General features: G+C 42.9%; 1 protein-coding gene across 1 annotated transcript in view; it reads left to right on the top strand.

Moving 5' to 3' along the window:
- Positions 1-1,277: 1,277 nt before the first annotated feature.
- Positions 1,278-17,020, top strand: part of LOC149179432 (acyl-acyl carrier protein thioesterase TE3, chloroplastic-like) — a 75,499-nt gene continuing 59,756 nt past the window's right edge. The window contains exon 1 of the mRNA XM_089422466.1: positions 1,278-1,792. Coding sequence (XP_089278592.1) covers positions 1,572-1,792 — 221 coding nt within the window. The 5' untranslated portion in view covers positions 1,278-1,571. The remainder of the gene's footprint in view (positions 1,793-17,020) is intronic.

Below are 17,020 nucleotides of genomic sequence, written 5' to 3'. Positions count from 1 at the left end.
TGTGGGCTTACTTCGACGGGGCCGCGCAGGAGAATGGCTGTTGGGGGGGGGGGGGCGAATTCTACATATCTCTCCACAACACTCTTTCAGCATGCTTATGGGATTCAGAAGAGGCACAAATAATTTTGCAGAATTATCAGCAACAAAACATCTTATTCATTTTGCATTGGAGAAAAATTGCAGAGACTTACAATTATTTGGGGATTCCAAAATTGTTTGTGATTGGTTGAATAGGATTGCTAGATGCTCTACTTACTCATTGAGTCATATTTTGGAAGAGACTCTGAGACTGATTACATTTTTTGACTCATTTACTTGCAAACACATTTTCAGGGAGCGGAACGCAGCAGCTGATGGCCTTTCCAAAGAAGCTGCGCTCTGGGAGCCGGGCACTCTGATGATCCGGGAACTGCTCGATGGAGCACACTATCAGTATTACCATCGGCCTTTTATGGACATTAATGCATAAATTTACAGGGCATATGGTTTTTTGATTATGTACATATATATCGTCTTTTGGACAGATCTGGTTTTTATATCATTTGTTTATCTTTCAATATATTCTGGATTGTTACCTCCCTGCGTGGATCAAGGTAACAACATTTTTGAACAATGGTTTCTTGATGATGACAACTGGTCATTGACATGTTCAGCATATGCATATGCATCTACAAAATGTAATTTCTCTCTTTAATGAAATTACGATTTTTCCTATGGGAATTTTTATTTATTTATTTAGTCAAATCTCAATGTTTTCTTTATATGAAAATATTATTTATTTAGTCAAATCTAAGGGTTATATTATAACAACTATTTTTTTGTTCTCTTTATCCATTTAACTTGATGCCAAGATCTTGTTCTTCCTCTTGTCGTGACGATGAACCACACTCATGATTCAAAATTTTGATGATATAATTTTTATCCAAAATTTTCTTACTTTTCATAATATAAATCATAAAACCCTAAATTCAATTATCTCAATATCTAATAATTATTTTTACCACATCAATATCCCTTATTCTCCATTATTATATCTTTAGTATATTTTCATTAACTACCTCATAAAATAAATAAATAATATAAACCTATCTTTCATCTCGATATTATTTCATTAGAATATATATTCCCCACACACTCATTTTCATTATTATTTATTTTAATTCAACAACTAACCCTAACAACCCTAACAACCATTTTCATTATTTTATGGTGATCTGCCAACACCTTTCTAACTGTCATATTTATTGATGTTTTGTGATTTGGCCAACTAAGATCTAGAACACTCCTTACCATTATTTTGTGGTTCGGCCAACTAACACACATTGAGTACCTCGTTTGTTTTTCCTTTGAAAGGTTAACCTTGGTCTTCCAAACCTACAGAGTGGCATGATATATCTCAACTGGTTTTTAACATATGAATGGTGCACTAGTTCGTTCCAATCTCATGTATGAAAAAATAGCGACACGAGAGTTGTGCGCTCGTGCGTGTTGAGGTGGATAGGGATCGCGGAAAATCGATCAATTTTGAATTTTGTTTTTCATTTATTTTGGTTTGAGTGTCCAGGGACGAGATGGCCACAGCAATGGGTACAGTATCAGGTGGAATCTCAGTGGGAGTATGCCCCAGGTATCGTCCTGTTCATTGCAGCAGCTTCATTCAAAGTCCCACCCAAAAATGGTCGAGGGCACTTCAATTGCCTTCTCTTCGCTCATCCTCTTGTAATCCCTTTTTTAGAAGGGCATTGCCTCCCATTGCCAACATGCACAGCATGGATCTTTTCGGAGCCAAGGGGTACGTTTTGCTTTCTTGCATTCTTCCATCCGATCTTATGTTATACAAAATTGAGATAAAATATTGTGGGTATGTTTACACATGACACCATCCCGTTAGCCAAAAACTTAAAAGAAATATGGAACAGATTCAAAAACTTCTCATAATCTGCAATCTGAGAATAAAGCCATGATTCTCCTGATCAAAGAGAGAATGACTTTCATATAACGTAACGCCATCATCCAGTACTTGAGATGCAAAAGCAAAATAAGAAATAGGAGAGGAGGTTATTTCCCAAATCAAAATAAGAAAAAAAGGAAGAGAGGTTGTTGCTGCGTGGAGCCTTAAAAATAAGTAACAACCCCACAAGAATAAAATAAAACACACTTGGAGCAAGGATTGAACAAAACGCTTATAGTTTTGGCGAATAAATGAAGAATTCCATTCAAAGACAATAATAAGATTAATACTATTATAGAAATATAATGAAGGAAATATTTGGGAATTACCGCTAAGAAGAAACTCCTTTATTACAAAGAAGCAATCGGCCCTGTTGTAGAAAAACACCTTTATTACAAAATTGCAATCAACCCTAACCTAGAAAGCAGATCTACTTTGCAAAAGTGACAAGCTGGAATAGAAATAGTATAATTACAAAAATTAGGACAAACTTGCATAACCTATGCACTGGAACAAGATGATGGATGCAATCCAGAATCCTCTGGGGAGAAGGAACCTGTGCATTCTGTAAAATGTAAACCATAGAACCTGTCAATGCAAGTTATATAAGATAAAAAACATTTTCTCCTCGATAGACCAACCTACAAACCCACTAGAAATACACGAATATTTGTAGTTATAACTCTCTCCGAGGTATAATTATATTTATGTATATACTTGTGCATATATACAAATATTGTGCTTTATATGCTTGCCTATTTCTGTGAATGTATTGGTATATGCACACGTTTGTCTGTCTACAGACCAGCACAAAACTATCCCGTTGAATACATAAATTCTGTCTCACTGTTTTTTTCTTTAATTTCTTTTGTTTTATAGTTAAAACTATTTTAAGTGGAGAGTTAAAACCTTCGACTAAGAGCCACAACTGACTGGCACCTCTTCCGTAGAAGTTACATAGCGTTTGCACCTGGTCTCATCTGGGTAGAAGACCACTTTAACACATGAAGCACCTTTAATAGTACTTTCACAATTTCAGAGAACGAACGTTGTTGCCTTTACACAACCCACACCTCAAAAGAACTTTGGTCAACTATATTTTCATGGTGAGCGAGCCTGGGCCCTGGTGAGTTTTCAACCGAAGTCATCTTTGCTGCAAGCAATCCAATCTGTTACTAGACCGCAACTGGACACCCCATTCCACTTGAATATTAGTGGGGCTAGGGGATTTTACTAGAAAGATCAATATAGCCTGGTATTAGTGTTGGGTATGTTATATTCTTTCCATGACTAGCTTCATGCACTTTTACGTTGTGCCAGGCATAGCGGGGGCAGCAGGCTCCCTTGCTAGGGGTTTGTAGGGGGGCAGTAGCCCCCTTGCATGGGGTCCAGGCAGTGTCCTGGGAATTTTTTTATGCGGACCCAATAATAGTTGGGCGGACCCAAGGATGGGGGTAGACTCAAAGATGGTGGGCAGACCTACCCATGGTTTCATGCATGTTTTTTGCACATGGTTTTGGGCATGATGGTTTTTGCCCATGGTATTTTGTAGATCCGGTCAAGAGAACTATGGATATGTTTTAATGGTTTATGAATGATTCGGCATGTATATAACGTATTGTAACATTGAAGGGAATATAATGAAAAATCAATCTGATTTTCCCAGTTTGGGTTTTCCTTGTATATTTTTATGTTCTCACCATCGTATGTTTTTTTTTGTCTATTTTTTAAGAATACGGTTGCAGGTAATTTCTGTACAAGGTTAAAACCTACAGTTAGAAGTTTTTGGTCATGTCCTTTTGCAGACTATCTATTGATCTATCTATATATATTTTGTCTTGATAAACTCCTTGAAATGATGTACTACCTTGAAATCAAGTCTTTTAGTACAAATTGATATTTCCTGATTATTTTTCATGCTTCTTTCAAAATATGTAAACCAGAGCACATGTTGTCAGTCTTTGATTGTCTTTAATGCACAGATTGCCTTGCCGTGTCTGTGCATATGATATATCACATGTTTCATATTTCACTCCTGACTGAACAAGAAAAATGTTTACATGGTAAAGTCGAAATCTACTCAATCTAATTCTAAACAGACCATTAACAATCTCAGACAGCCGTGTAGCTCTCCCCTTTTATCAAAAGACACAACTGATGAATTGGAATATTTCTCAGAAATTGAACAGAGAAGAAACAGTACACATAAGAAGAGAATTGTCAAGTTTGTATTCAATCAAAATCATAATATGTCATCTTACATTTATACAAAAGGAGAGGAAAGACGTTACATAACCTCTTCTCATCTATTTGTTGTTAATCGTAAAGTACTTTAATGTACTATGTAAAGTAAATGCTAATTACTAAAGAATGATTCTTATTATTAATTGCACCAACATACTCAATGTGCATTCTGGAAAATACACTAAGCTTGTCTCTAAAATTGACACTGTTATTTGGATCGAGTGGCCTGGTGAAGATGTCTGCAGTCTGCTCTTGTGTGGTACAATATTCAAGTTCAACCTCTTCATCTTTTATGATGAAATAATAATGTACATCAATGTGATTGTTGCACTCATGAAATATAGGATTCTTTGCTAATTTTAAGACATCTTAATTGCCAGAAAAAAACCATGCCGGCTTGGTTTGTTCAAGCATCAAATCTCCATATATTTTTCTAAGCCAAACTGCCTTACATGCTGCTTTTTGTTACTGCATAGTACTTTGCCTCGGTGGAAAAAAGAGAAACAACATGTTGTATTTTGCTAGCCCATGAAACTGCACCTGTTCCAATACTGAGCACATAACCAGTTGTTGATTTCTGGACATCCACTGATATTTTCCTGTTAATTTTCGGTATGTTCTATGCTTAGAGCAATTTATTTCAATTTTCACAGTTAGCTCAATATCTTTTCCAGATTAGCAATCACATCAGCATTAAAGTAAATTGTAGATAGAACATAAACATAGATCGCAGAAGACAAGCCAAGACAAGAGAACACAAGATGTGGCGCTAGCCAGGGACAAACCCTAATGTGGGGAAACCCTTGATCAATTCTTCTTATATGTTCTTCAATAGTTCAGCAGAGAGAGAGAGAGAGAGATAGTACATATACAACAGAAGTCAACACTTTGACTTATCTAAATAAGAGCATAGATCATCTCTAAGTAGATGATACATGAGATAGCTAAACTCAGTTGAAGACATGCTGTTTCAACTGATTCTCCCAGGTGACTCCATCACCATGCTGCACCTATCATTGTGCTGTTCCTCATCATCATGCTGCACCTATCATTGTGATACTCTTCATCATCATGCTGCATCTCACTGTGTTGCACCATGCTGCACCCATCATCACTATGTTGCATCTCATCATGCTTCACTAATCATGAGTGTACCCATCACTATACTGCATCATGTACCATTCCTGTCCCATGTGCCATTGCTGCACCATGTTGCCACACTGCTGTCCCATGTGGCATGCTGAACCATGTTGCCATACTGCATGTCCCATGTGCTTGCAGCACCATGCTTGCCACTGCTGTCCCATGTGCTTGCTGCACCATGCTTGCCATGCTGTCCCAATGTGCTTGCATCATCATGCTTGTCATGTTGTCCCAATGTGCTTGCAGCACCATGCTTGCCACTGCTGTTCCATGTGCTTGCTGCACCATGCTTGCCATGCTGTCCCAATGTGCTTGCAGCACCATGCTTGTCATGCTGTCCCAATGTGCTTGCAGCATCATGCTTGTCATGTTGTCCCGCTGTACCATGCCATTGCTGCTGTCATGTGGCATTGCTATGCCTTGTGACATTGCTGCACCATGCTGTCACACTACTAGCACTGCTGTCCCACTGTTAGTCATTGCTGCTCCTATGTGGCAGTATATAGAATCTCCTCATCAATGAAGAGACCTTTCCAATCAAACAAGTCAAAGCACAAGTTACCATACTTCTGCACTTCTGTTTATGGGCAGTGTTTTGGTCACTGGTTAGGGCTCCCACTGTAACCTACAGCAACCCAATAGTCATGCCCAAAACACACCTTAAATTATGCGGCCTCCTTTCCTCTTCAAGTTATGTGACTTCACTGCTTGAGGAGGCACCTACAGCTCTATGTTTGACCCTCAAAACAGCACCTACAGGCCTGCGTCCTAATCACAACAGAACAGTCCCTTACTCGGCCTGTTTCAGGAGGAATCCTTGCGTCTACTAGCCCAGATCAGTCCCTTACTATTTCAGCCCTCCAGCATGGTACTTCGGCCCTCCTTCTAGCACTCTGTTACCTGAAAATGTCCCTTCAAACTTGCTGGCCTGTCTTCCTAACTGCGGCTAGGGCACCTGCATATTTGGGCAGCGTGAATAGGCCTGCTATATCTCTCCTTTAGGCAGCGTAGAGGGCAGGTTGGGCAGCGTATAGAAGTAGGGGTCTCCTCCCTTGAATTGCGGCTAGATCATCCTCCTTAGGACTGCAGCTAGGGCATCCTCCTACATCTAGGGCTTCATCATCTAGATTTCTCTTGCCACTAAAACCCAAAACAAGTGGAGAGAAATCAAGAGTGAAGTGTGTGTAGAAATGACTATCAAGTCACCTCCTTTTATACTAAAACGTTGAGCACATGAGGGGGTTATTTTGGTTGCTAGCCGACCTTGACAAATTGTCCCATAACACAAATAAATTCATATCTCCATAAATACTTATCGGAATTGGATGATATTTAGATCAATCTTACACCTCTCGATGAGAAGGATCCAAGAAAAATATCAGCTGCCATAAATAAGATGACCCACATGGAGTTTGGCCCTAGTTGCCAATTTTAACACTCCCTCTCAACTAGGGAGAACTCCATCCACTGATCCATCTGCTAGACTGTACTATCGCAGCCAACAGTGCCCTGCACTGCTCTGCTCTGTTGAACCATGAAGAAGAAGAATTGATCGAGAGAATGTCTCATACCATTCTCCACTGACCCAAAGTCAGTTCCATATGAAGAGAGTGTGTCATACCACTCTTATTGATCCCAGATCAGTTCCAAAAGAGAGTGAGTTATGTCATTAAGAATCAGTTCCAAAAGAGAGTGAGTTATGTCACTCTTAATGGCCCGAAGTCAGTTTCATTGATCCTAGATCAATATCAAAAGAGAGTGTCTCAAACCACTCATACTGATCCTAGATCAATGGAGATCATCCTAGCAATAGGGAGTACGGTAGATACAACGATGCGTCCATCGATAGTACTACTATGGTCCCTAACCCTATTTCTCTACTCATTGGCTAGATGAGAGGTACTTCCCATGAGTCCCAGACTGCATGGGTAGGATGCCTCGACAGGAGAACCACTCATTCTATCCATAAGTCGCCACGGGGTATCACAGGGGAAGGTTGAACCATTCTCCTTGTACACAGCGCACCATTAGGGGAGGGTGAGTCACCCTATGGTCACTTGTTGCTCCAAGAAGTACCCCAAGCCCCTCGGAGCTCCCAGAGCTCAATGCATGCATCATGTAGGACCCTCATAAGAGGGTCTCTCAACGACTCCAAGTCGTTCTCGGAAAGTCACAAATTTGACCTTTCCTTGGGGCTTTGACAGAATGTCTGCGACTTGCACATCAGTCCCAATGCGATGGAGCCTTCTTGCTCATCGATGTACCATATCCCAGATAAGGTAGTATCTGATGTCTATATGCTGGAGCAATCATAGAATACGAGATTCCTCAATAATCGAATCCCCCTCTGGTTGACATAGAAGATCACGGTGGTATCCATCATGTGTCAAACAACTCACTGAAGAGCTTCCGCAACCAGGCAGCTTTACACGAGGTCATACTCGTAGCTATGTATTCGGTCTCAATGGTGCTTATAGCAATCGACTTCTACTTCCTACTCATCTAGGATATCGAAGCAGAACCCAAAGAGAATCAACACTCAGAAGTGCTCTTGCGATCCTCCACACTGCCTGCCCAGTCAGCATTCGAATAATCATGCAGCTTCACATTTTCGGCAGTGTATCTCAATCCATGAGAGATTGTGCCCCGAAGATATCTCAGAAGATTCTTGGCACCAATCTAGTGAGGCTCAACCAAATATGAGCCCAACATGCTAATTGCAAAACATATATCCGGACGGAAGTTCACCAAGAACATCAATGCGAATGAGTTTATGAAACTCAGAGGCATTTCCCAAATCTGGTCCGGCATCACTATCACATAACTTCTGAAAGTTAAGCTCCATCGAGGTAGTCACGAGCTTGCAGTTTACCATTCCAAATCCGGAATCCAACTCCCTCTTACTTTTGCAAATGAGAGGGTCTGCACCTGTTAGAAAGAGGTTGTCTTCATAAGGTGCTAGTATGAGAGGTCTATCATCCACAACCTTCAAGCAATGGTTTGGATCAGCTTCACTCCTAGTGAATCTCAACTTCATCAGACAGCTATCAATCCTCTCATACTAAGCCCGGGGTGTTTTGCCTGAAGCCATAAAGGGCTTTCTTCCACCTGCATACATGATATTCTCGATCATGAATCTCAAACCCCTCGGGTTGTTCCAAACCAGTGGACTTGCTGCATGAGGGGAATGGGCCCCTTGTAAGATTTTCTTCTGGTACATCTCATTCATGTACCTTCATGCTCTTTTTGAATTTAGGCATCCCTGTCACCATCTGACTCACATCAGGTAGGGCCCCATAATAAGTAGACCTCCGGTGCTATAGATGAGATGTGACAACTGACATGGTCCCCAATGGACCATCTTGCAACTCGATACAAATTGCCAACCCTGAACCCATGAGTAAAAGCATCTTTGAAAATTCTGTTTTCAAACACGTACCTTTCCATCAATGAATGCCACCCTGAAACCTTTGACTTCCATTGCCGAAATGGACACCAGGTTCTTCTTGCGATTAGGTACATAAAGAGCTTCTTTTAAATGAATCGAGTTACCCTCATTCAATTGAGAGGTAACATTCCCTACACCCTTTCCGGGATAGGTGGCATTGATTCCAAGTATAATCCCACGGGTGTTTCCATCTTTACCAAATTAGAGAGAGCACCCTTCTAATGATGAAGTGCCTTGAAGCACTACAGTCAATAAGCTAGATTCCCATAGAGTCTGAAGGAGAGGGCCAATATAAGATAATGCTTCTTTATCTTATCAGAAACAACATTTGATTCTTCATACCTGGGGTTCCTTGCTTTCTTCGAAGAGTCAGCTATTTCCTTGATGACCTGCATTACCTGTCATTCCTTTGATCATTGAAGATGTCCCTGGAATGATTGTTTTCTTCATCAAGTGATGTGTCCCTGCCATTCGGACACTCCTTCGCATAATGGCTGAACTTATTACAAACAAGGCATCTGCATTTCCTTCCACCCTTAGATTCGTACTTCCCATTGAAGTGATCTTTAGGTAGGCTATTAGAAGCTTCCGCTGCGCCATTTTGATAATGTTCTCTGCTTCGACTTCACCCTTGGTGAATTTGAAGAGGGATGAGGGACCCATTAAGCCTTTTGTCCTTTCCCAATTGTCTTTGGTGATTGCTCTTTCACTCTTGCTTGGGCTTTGTCTTCACCTCAACTCTGATACCATGTTAATTTTAGGTATGTTCTATGTTTAGAGCAATTTATTTCAATTTTCATAGTTAGCTCAATATCTTTTCCAGATTAGCAATCACATCAGCATTAAAGTAAATTGCAGATAGAACATAAACATAGATCGCAAAAGACAAGCCAAGACAAGAGGAAACAAGATGTGGCGCTAGCCAGGAACAAACCCGAATGTGGGGAAACCCTTGATCAATTCTTCTTATATGTTCTTCAATAGTTCATCAGAGAGAGAGAGAAAGAGATAATACATATACAACAGAAGTCAACACTTTGACTTATCTAAATAAGAACATAGATCATCTCTAAGTAGATGATACATGAGGTAGCTGAACTCAGTTGAAGACATGCTGCTTCAATTGATTCTCCCAGGTGACTCCATCACCATGCTGCACCTATCATTGTGCTGCTCCTCATCATCATGCTGCACCTCACTGTGCTGCACCATGCTGCACCCATCATCACTATGCTGCATCTCATCATGCTTCACTAATCATGACTGTACCCATCACTGTACTGCATCATGTACTGTTGCTGTCCCATGTGCCATTGCTGCACCATGTTGCCACACTGCTGCCCCATGTGGCACGCTGAACCATGTTGCCAGATTGCATGTCCCATGTGCTTGCAGCACCATGCTTGCCACTGCTGTCCCATGTGCTTGCTGCACCATGCTTGCCATGTTGTCCCAATGTGCTTGCAGCATCATGCTTGTCATGCTGTCCCGACTCCCAATGTGCTTGCAGCACCATTCTTGTCATGCTGTCCCAATGTGCTTGCAGCATCATGCTTGTCATGTTGTCTCGCTGTACCATGCTATTGCTGCTGTGATGCGGCATTGCTATGCCTTGTGACATTGCTGCACCATGTTGTCAGACTACTAGCACTGCTGTCCCATTGTTAGTCATTGCTGCACCTATGTGGCAGTATATAGAATCTCCTCATCAATGAAGAGACCTTTCCAATCAAACAAGTCAAAGCACAAGTTACCATACTTGTGCACTTTTGTTTATGGGCAGCGTTTTGGTCCCTGGTTAGGGCTCCCACTGTAACCTACAACAACCCAATAGTCATGCCCAAAACACACCTTAAATTATGCGGCCTCCTTTCCTCTTCAAGTTATGTGACCTCGCTGCTTGAGGAGGCACCTACAACTCTATGTTTGACCCTTAGAACAACCCCTACAAGCTTGCATCCTAATCACAGCAGAACAATCCCTTGCTCGGCCTCTTTCAGGAGGAATCCCTGCGTCTACTAGCTTAGATCAGTCCCTTACTATGGCCCTCCAGCATGGTACTTCGACCCTCCTTCCAACTCTCTGTTACCTGAAAACAACATCCCTTCAAACTCGCTAGCCTGTCTTCCTAACTGCGGCTAGGGCACCTGTGTATTTGGGCAGCTTGAATAGGCCCGCTATATCTCTACTTTAGGTAGCGTAGAGGGCAGGTTGGGCAGCGTATAGAAGTAGGGGTCTCCTCCCTTGAATTGCGGCTAGTTCATCCTCCTTAGGACTGCGGCTAGGGCATCCTCCTTAGGACTGCGGCTAGGGCATCCTCCTACATCTAGGGCTTCATCATCTAGATTTCTCTTGCCACTAAAAACCAAAACAAGTGGAGAGAAATCAAGAGTGAAGTGTGTAGAAATGACTATCAAGTCACCTCCTTTTATACTAAAATGTTGAGCACATGAGGGGATTATTTTGGTTGTTGGCCGACCTTGACGAATTGTTCCATAACACAAATAAATTCATATCTCCATGAATACTTATTGAAATCGGATGATCTTTAGATCAATCTGACACCTCTCAATGAGAGGTGTAAGGACCTGCAGTCCTTGGTCACGTCCGGCTTGAAGTGCGAGCTCAACATAAAATGTGCGAAGATGTTAAGTGCGTGAAAGGTTGGGTGGACGAGTTTATATATGCGTGGGAGCGTAATGGAACACCCATGGGCCGACCAGCAAACAAAGGAAGGCCGACATGAAGTTAAGTGTATTTGCGATGGAAATGTGGGTGTGGGCAGGTCGGCTGGGCAGCCAAGACCTCGCCCTGCCACACGTATATATTGGAAAGGCGTTGGAGTCATTTCCACAATCACTCATTCGCTCAACATCTTCGCTCAAGGAGTAAAGGCGCAGGTCTAGTGCGCAGAACTAAGGAGAAGAGGCGCAGGTTGGGATGCGCCCATTCTTGGGCTTGGTTGCACGGTGAAGACGCGTTTAACTCGGTTGTGGGTGAAGGGTGCGGGCAGGAGCGCCCGGTGGTTGGGTGAGGGCGTGCACGGGTGTGTGGCGCCCGATTTGTACGAAGGTGCCCGACGGTGAAACGGAGGAGCGCCCGGTTTGTGCGACGACTTGGCACGGGTGCCTTGGTGGCTCGGGTGAGCGCCTGCCCGTCGTGCAAGTGTGCACGATGACTTGGTGAAGTGTTGAGATTGTGAGCCGAGGTGTGTCTCGGTTAGAGGCACTCGTGTGTGGCGACTTGGAGGCGCGTCCAAGTTGGGCAAACAACGCGATTGTGCGATGAGGTGAACAAAGGGTTGGTGAGTCGTGTGGCGACCGTGCGGAGGTGCCGACGAGCTGGGCAACCGAGTTTGCCGAAGTTTGAAAATTGGCTAAGTGTAAATTTGGGGTTTCCCAAGATTTAACTTTTACTTGTAAAAGAAGATTATATATATTGATTCGGGCAGACACATATTGTAGGGAGTTGCCCCTCCGTTTATACTGTTGTGCATTTCTCTTGTATAACGTTGTTTATGTGAATGTTATGGGCTTCACTTGTATAAAGGAAACATAATAATACTTGGTAACGAAAAATAAACTAAGTATAGAATGTTAGGTGTAGTCTACAATCGTAAGTATTGGTGAAAAGAAAACGATTGGTAGTGCCGCCCCTCGCTATAAGCGGTTGGAAGACTACCACAGGTGTAGGGGCGTGACAGTTGGGATCAAAGCTGGTAAACTGAATCAAGGAGCTGATTCTACGAAGACCAAAGACTTGGCAGGGAGCTCAAGTTTTGTAGGTGACAAGTGGAATATCAGGGTGATTCAGGTGAATGGTGAAACAGGTTTAGCAGAGGATATGCTTCGTGCTTGGGCCACGCAGAACGACAAGGCATGGCAAGTTTGGAAGAATGCGAAGGGAAGCTCTTGCTTACCTTATATAGGGTGAAGCGGTTGAAAGAAGAGAATCCCCGGATTCGAGAGAAGCTTGAATTCTTGGAAAAGAATGTTGAAGATGAACTTCTTCAACTTGGTTGGACAATGGAGCAAGAAGGAGTTGCAGATTGTGCCGACAAGGAAGAGGAAGCCATGATGATTGAGTATGTTGCAGATGTGACAACGATGGAGGATGAAGTTGAGATTGATCAAGTTGGACCAGGATTGTGCAGTTTGCAGACATGGATGGATGAGGACACTCCTATGGAGGAGCCTCATGATGATGATGATGTAAGTATTGTTGATACTTGTGTTTCACTTGAGCATTTGGTAGATGGACCGTATGCAGGGAAGAGCAAAAGCAGTTTGTCGATGCAGGGAGCATCTTACCATGGATGTCTATGATGAGACCTTGTATGGAGAAGCAAGGATTGTTGACTGTTGCAGGACTTGTTGGGGTTGTTTGTGACCTTGTGATAGAAGGTACAAAGGCCTGTGACAAGGGAGGAACATGATGATCGTTGCGGAGGATTGGGTCATGCTTTAGCCACATGAAGAATTGGCTAAGTGCCTGGCATGACTCATGGACAGATTTGAGGAGGGCACACACTCGAGGTATGATGATGCTTGGGTGGACTGATCATGGCTATGACCAAGAGCAAGTCTTGGTGGAACCTTCAGTGGGGGAGCTATGATGGAAGGGACTCGTGATGATGATGATATGGTTGGGTGATCGAGTTCACTAGATCGAAAAATAAACTAAGTATAGAATGTTAGGTGTAGTCTACAATCGTAAGTATTGGTGAAAAGAAAACGATTGGTAGTGCCGCACCTCGCTATAAGCGGTTGGAAGACTACCACAGGTGTAGGGGCGTGACAGTTGGGATCAAAGCTGGTAAACTGAATCAAGGAGCTGATTCTACGAAGACCAAAGACTTGGCAGGGAGCTCAAGTTTTGCAGGTGACAAGTGGAATATCAGGGTGATTCAGGTGAATGGTGAAACAGGTTTAGCAGAGGATATGCTTCGTGCTTGGGCCACGCTGAACGACAAGGCATGGCAAGTTTGGAAGAATGCGAAGGGAAGCTCTTGCTTACCTTATATAGGGTGAAGCGGTTGAAAGAAGAGAATCCCCGGATTCGAGAGAAGCTTGAATTCTTGGAAAAGAATGTTGAAGATGAACTTCTTCAACTTGGTTGGACAATGGAGCAAGAAGGAGTTGCAGATTGTGCCGACAAGGAAGAGGAAGCCATGATGATTGAGTATGTTGCAGATGTGACAACGATGGAGGATGAAGTTGAGATTGATCAAGTTGGACCAGGATTGTGCAGTTTGCAGACATGGATGGATGAGGACACTCCTATGGAGGAGCCTCATGATGATGATGATGTAAGTATTGTTGATACTTGTGTTTCACTTGAGCATTTGGTAGATGGACCGTATGCAGGGAAGAGCAAAAGCAGTTTGTCGATGCAGGGGAGCATCTTACCATGGATGTCTATGATGAGACCTTGTATGGAGAAGCAAGGATTGTTGACTGTTGCAGGACTTGTTGGGGTTGTTTGTGACCTTGTGATAGAAGGTACAAAGGCCTGTGACAAGGGAGGAACATGATGATCGTTGCGGAGGATTGGGTCATGCTTTAGCCACATGAAGAATTGGCTAAGTGCCTGGCATGACTCATGGACAGATTGGAGGAGGGCACACACTTGAGGTATGATGATGCTTGGGTGGACTTCTCATGGCCGAGACCAAGAGCAAGTCTTGGTGGAACCTTCAGTGGGGGAGCTATGATGGAAGGGACTCGTGATGATGATGATATGGTTGGGTGACCGAGTTCACTAGACCGAAGATTGCAGACTTGGATGAGGATGACCGATTGTTGTGATGGGTCTACTTGGTTGGACTACATGGGCAACTTAGTCATGGACATCAAGTTGGAGACATGGAGCATGGCAGTCTTATGCAGGGACATGATGCAGGAGCACTTGAAGAGGTGTCACTTATGGACATCCAATGAGGAGTGCCAAGGCAGGGATGTTGTGCAGGTGGATTTGCTGGTGTGACATGGAGATGTTTTACTTATGAGCCGATGGAGAGGTTGTGCACTTATGTACAACAAGGCCATGGACTTGGATGGATTTGTGAGCAGACTATGGAGCATTCCTACTACATGGAGAGCAGAGGCATCTTGTAGAGACCTTTGGGCCGAGACTTGTGTGCTTGCTGAGATGTTGGTTGGAGATGACTCATGGAGCTCATGATGACATGAGATTGTTGTGACTTCCAAGGAGACTTCATATATAGTGGACTTGGAGGATCTGATGCATTGAGGAGCTAAGGTCAGAGACTTTGATGCAGGATGGGGTGCATACTTTCAAGTACATGTATGGGAATGGCTTGAAAGAGTGACTTGATGTGGAGGATCGATATGAGACACTTTGAAGTGATGGAGTTACAACGATGATGATGCCTTGGTGACTACACTTGGGCATGGGTTGAGCCGAGACTCAACTACTTTGGACACATGGGAGTTGATTGATCTATGATCATGGGCAGCACATGGATAGATGAGACAGGTGTATACTTGTTTCTATGACAGACTTGAGGTATGGCACATTGCAGATATGATGGAGGTTGCTTCATGGACTTGGATGTGGCACATCGAAAGTCGAAGTTTGATGAGATGGTCTCTTCATATTGAGGAGGTACACATATGGATGATGATGTTGGGATAGATGTGGCTGATTTTAGGCAGCACATTGGTACCAAACATCATGGACAACATGTTGCAGATGAGATGAGGACTACTTCATGGAACTGAGCATGGCTTACACTTGTATGGAGATGGATTCTTGATCGAGTTGAGGATGTGACGGGATGTTCTGAGAAACGACTGATGATGGCATGAGGATGTACATTCTCATGGTTTGAGCGTGACAGTTAGATTAGCTACCCAACTAGTTCGAGTCATGAGGGGATCCAGTGTACAGAGTTGTGATAGCATTATGTTGGAGTATCATGGCAGCAGTTCACATGAGGATGAAACATGATGAGGTCGACACGATATGTTGCAGGAAGCATGTAGCTTGAGATGGAGGGACCAACCTTCCACGATGGAGAGCAGCATGTGGAGATTGCAACGAGATGGTCGATGGTCATGGATTGAGATGATTTCCGATGTATGACATACCGATGGGGTGTATACCTTGGTATGGTGATCTTGGTGACAGATGGTTGCCGGGACGAGACATGGTGGAGACAGTGGTTCTACATATGATGCAGAGATGTTTGCAGTATGTGGAGGAGTTGACATCATGGGTGAGATAGTTATTAATGATCTTGGTGGATGGCTACCAGGATGGTATGTTGTCGAGGACGACAACGACTTCAGGTGGAGGAGGATGTAAGGACCTGCAGCCTTTGGTCACGTTCGGCTTAAAGTACGAGCTCAACATAAAACGTGCGAAGATGTTAAGTGCGTGAAAGGTTGGGTGGACGAGTTTATATATGCATGTTATATACCTAGGGGGGATAATATGGGGTGCCAAGGGAAGTACCCAAGGTAATAATGTAATAATGGGATGGGCCATAGTAATAAATAAGGTGGTTAACCCATGTCATGTAAGGGACCACAAGTAGTTAATAATAATGTAATGGGCCCATGGTATTAGTGGATGGTATGAGGAAACCATGGTAATGATGCATGGTGTTGTATGTATGAGGCCTATATAGATCTTATTATTTGTGTTCTTCCCATGTTTCGGGAACGAAACATGCTTAGGGGGGTGGAATGTTATATACCTAGGGGGGATAATATGGGGTACCAAGGGAGGTACCCAAGGTAATAATGTAATAATGGGATGGGCCATAGTAATAAATAAGGTGGTTAACCCATGTCATGTAAGGGACCACAAGTAGTTAATAATAATGTAATGGGCCCATGGTATTAGTTGATGGTATGAGGAAACCATGGTAATGATGCATGGTATTGTATGTATGAGGCCTATATAGAGGCTAGAGACTCCACATGGAGGAATATGAAGAGAAGTATTATTGTATGAACAAGCATATGGCTTGTGGAGTGTTCTCCTTCCTTAAGGAGTGAATGTATGGTGTTGCCCTACCTTAAGGGTTTTGATCAATAAAGAATCATTTCATATTATTTCTGGGTTTCTTAGATCTTATTATTAGGCCTATATTGGTATCAGTGGACTACTCTTTTGAGTAGATCTTATTATTTGTGTTTTTCCCATGTTTCGGGGACGAAACATGCTTAGGGGGGTGGAATGTTATATACCTAGGGGGGGATAAT

Source organism: Pinus tabuliformis, chromosome 4_1 (genome assembly GCF_031772625.1).
Source record: "Pinus tabuliformis cultivar Carrire ecotype Pingquan chromosome 4_1, CPIR1, whole genome shotgun sequence".
Lineage (NCBI taxonomy): Eukaryota > Viridiplantae > Streptophyta > Pinopsida > Pinales > Pinaceae > Pinus > Pinus tabuliformis.
The sequence above is the reverse complement of the archived record's forward strand: the minus strand, read 5'-3'. Positions and strand labels throughout refer to the sequence as shown.